At 47.3% G+C, this 3,434-nt stretch overlaps 1 protein-coding gene across 1 annotated transcript in view; it reads right to left on the bottom strand.

The window, feature by feature from the left end:
• Window positions 1–816: 816 nt before the first annotated feature.
• Window positions 817–3,434, bottom strand: part of pex5la (peroxisomal biogenesis factor 5-like a) — a gene marked incomplete at both ends in the record, with an annotated part of 217,787 nt that continues 215,169 nt past the window's right edge. The window contains 2 exons of the mRNA XM_084308478.1: window positions 817–1,018; window positions 2,538–2,695. Of these exons, the coding sequence (XP_084164604.1) occupies window positions 817–1,018; window positions 2,538–2,695 (360 nt within the window). The remainder of the gene's footprint in view (window positions 1,019–2,537; window positions 2,696–3,434) is intronic.

Here is a 3,434-nt window from a genome sequence, read left to right as displayed (position 1 = left end):
GACTAGCAAAAATAGACTTCACGACTAAGAAAGCTAAGGATGTCGGTTTCAGAGGAATCAAAGCCAGTCTGAAAATGGCTCCACATTTTTTGTTGCCATAAAAATAGTGTAAATAAATATTGTTGCTTGCATGCATTTTCGAATAAGGCTTGCAAATTCCGGTATAGGATTGAGGAGAACAATGCTGTTTTTGAAGTGCAAAGATAAAACTTCTAAAAGTGTTCAAAATGCTTTCCCGTCATGCAGTGCTAATATTCCTCTTTGAAGGAGGAATGAGCCGGGGAACAGAACTCTGTGTTCCGGGGAACAGAACTCCGTGTTCCGTGTCTTGTGGTGGAGTTGCAGTGCCACTATATGCTCACTAAATCCTTCCTTTCGTTTGGTGTGCAGTTGAATAATGACACATCCTCTACTCTACAGACAGTGTCGTAGTGTTTCTCTGTGAGTTTCTCCGACTGCTCATCTGTTCCTCTTGCCTCAGCTCAGTTCCTTTGGGCGAGTCAGTTTTTTAATTGATGTCTAAGGCATTGCTTGTACACTCTTTGCACGTCCTTTTTGCTCTTCTGGGAAATCATTCCTCGCGATGCAAATCCATTGCAAAGTAGTCACTTCAAGCACTTGCAGAACAGCGCCGCAAAGAAAAATAATAAAACCACATTGGCTATAGTTTTTGTGACGTCATCTCACACATCTCACATCTCAAATGTTGGATCCTGCTCATTCCAATCTGCCAATCTGCTCTTGGTTTGTCGGGAGGTGAATGGAGGTCAGGAGAGGAGGCCGTGGGGAAGGGGTGTCCGAACCATCTCCCACTCCTCATACGTCTAGGTTGAAGGCCTTCATGAGGAGGTCCAGGTCTCCGATGTTGGCGGCCTGGAAGAGTTCGGGCTGGTCCATCATGGACAGCGCTATCCTCAGAGCGGCCCAGATGTTCCCGGACATGACCTGCTGGGACAGCTGGCGGCTCCTGCTCTTGGTCTGCAGACTCAGGGCTGTCAGGAAGTTACTGGCCGCCTCCCTGGGGGATCAACAACAACAACAACCAGGAAAAGCGCTGGCTGGTAAACAAGGTTTTTATCAAAATTGTACAGTGTTCCTGAAATCAAAGAGTTCCAAAATATAACTGACATACGGCTGACATGCACTTATCTACACATGCATAATTGTTGGTATGAATGGTGCAAGTTTGATGTAGGTGTTAAAGGGGACATGCATTATAAATGGCTTTTTTTCCAGTATTTAGCATTGTATTATAGCAATAGGGGTTAGTATCAATGGGTCTGTGTCTCTAATTACCATATTGACTCATCAGTCTCGAGTTCACGAGATCTTCCCTTACTCAACTAAGCTGTTCTGATTTGACAGTTTTGCTGACGTGAATATAGCACTGATTTGCATAACTAACGCCCCCTCTATGGGTGACAGCGACAGCAGAGCGAGTGGAAATATCTTCACTTCCTCAAACAGAGCGAGGCAGAGAGAGAATGAGCAAGCGAGAGAGAGGGAGAGAGAGATAGAGAGGGAGAGAGAGAGGGACTGCGGTGCAGGAGTGTGTGAAACACAAACACACACGCATTTGACGCGCAGGGCTTCTCACTGGTAGAGAGAGAGAGAGAGAGAGAGAGAGAGAGAGAGAGGGACCGCGGTGCAGGAGTGTGTGAAACACAAACATACACGCATTTACACACACATTTACATTTACATTTACATTTAGTCATTTAGCTGACGCTTTTATCCAAAGCGACTTACAAGTTCTGTACGACAAGCCATCAGGAAGGGCACAACACACAACCTGGACCGCGCGGGGGAAGCAGTGTCCCCCTCTCTCTCTCTCTCTCTCTCTCTCTCTCTCTCTCTCTCTCTCTCTCTCTCTCTCTCTCTCTCTCTCTCTCTCTCTCTCTCTCTCTCTCTCTCTCTCTGTCTGCCAGTCGCAGACTGTGGGTGACTCTCACTCAAAGTGCTTATGGGCGGAGCCAATCCAATAACAGCCTGAAATCCTGAGGCTGGAAAATGAGAAATATAATATAATTAGAAATATAAAACAATGCATTTAAAAAAAATAAAAAAGCGTGTGTTCAATAGACTCACAGGAATTGTGTAAAGTTGCCCAAATAGTGCAAGGAATAGCAATGCATGTCCCCTTTAAAGGAACTTATCGTCTTGAATGGAAGTGGACAGTGTCCAACTAACACCTCTCCCGAAGGCTAACTGGCACTGTCCGCTTCCATTCATTGTGCTAAGCTAGGCTAACGTGCAGCCAGATAGCTTTCTACTGAACGCACAGAGAGGAAACTGGTATCTATCTATCTTCTTGTCTCTCTCTCTGGAGAAGGCGGTAAGCAAATTTCCCAAAATGTTGGCGTGTTCCTTTAAGTGTTTAACAACCTCAACCCAACCCTCCCAACCATTTTGTACTCAAGGGAAGCCAGAACATACAGTATACTATGGCACTAAATTCTCCTGCTCCACTGCATTGTACCAAGAGCACCAGCTGAGTCCCAGCAGTTCTCTGCCCCCCCCCCCCCCCCAACACCCACCTGTGGGCCCCCAGGTTGATGCAGCTGATCCCCAGGTTGTAGCGGGACCGGATGAAGCCAGGCTGGAGCTCCAGGGCTCGGGTGTAGGCCTCTACCGCCTCCTCGCTCCGGTCCCCGTTAGCCAGCGTGGCCCCTAGGCGATTCCACAACAAATAGTCCTAGGTGGGGCAAGTGTTGGGGGATGGGGTTCAGGGGTCGGTGGGGGGGGGGGGGGGGGGGGGGGGGGGGGACAATGCCGGAGGGTGGAGACAGAGGACAGTGTTTTGAGTCGATTTCAGTGTTTTCAAGTGTGTTGTGACGTGTGTTGTCACATGCTGTCAGATTAGATTATACGCCTCTGCTTTGTATTTCTGGATGCGTTTGGACCTCTATCCATCTGGGCCCCCCTCACATCTGGGCCCCTCACATGTCAAACGCAATACTGAAGCTGAAAATAATGCGTGATTCTGGATGGAAAGTTTGAAAAAGTAGCCGGGGTTGTCTTTGACAGAGAGAAGTACGGTATCTCCAAGTGAAATGAAGAGGAATAATCAGAGCCACCAGCCATGGCGTAACATTGAGCTCTGAAGCCAATTTGACAGCATGACAAAGCAAAGATTTCACAGATTCTATCTTTTTCCGGATTCCTTGAATCACTATCATTTCCATACTCCCGCCGTGCTGAACCGACCTGGGATGTGTTCTCACAGAGCCCTGTGTGTGTAATCTATCCTAACCACTTCAAAGAGCATTTGAAAACATCACCCAGTTACATCAAAACGTCCGTCCTTGACTACGAATCCCACTTGCTGGACAGATTCACATAATGAGGTCCAGTCTGTTACAGTCCTGGGGGCTTCATTTTTAGCTAAGCCTAGAGATGGTAAAATAATGGTAAAATGGTAAATGGTGCATTTA

The sequence above is a fragment of the Notolepis coatsorum genome, assembly GCF_963971535.1.
Source record: "Notolepis coatsorum genome assembly, chromosome: 2".
In the NCBI taxonomy this organism is placed as follows: domain Eukaryota; kingdom Metazoa; phylum Chordata; class Actinopteri; order Aulopiformes; family Paralepididae; genus Notolepis; species Notolepis coatsorum.
Note: the sequence above shows the minus strand (reverse complement) of the source record. Positions and strands in the feature narration are given on the sequence as shown.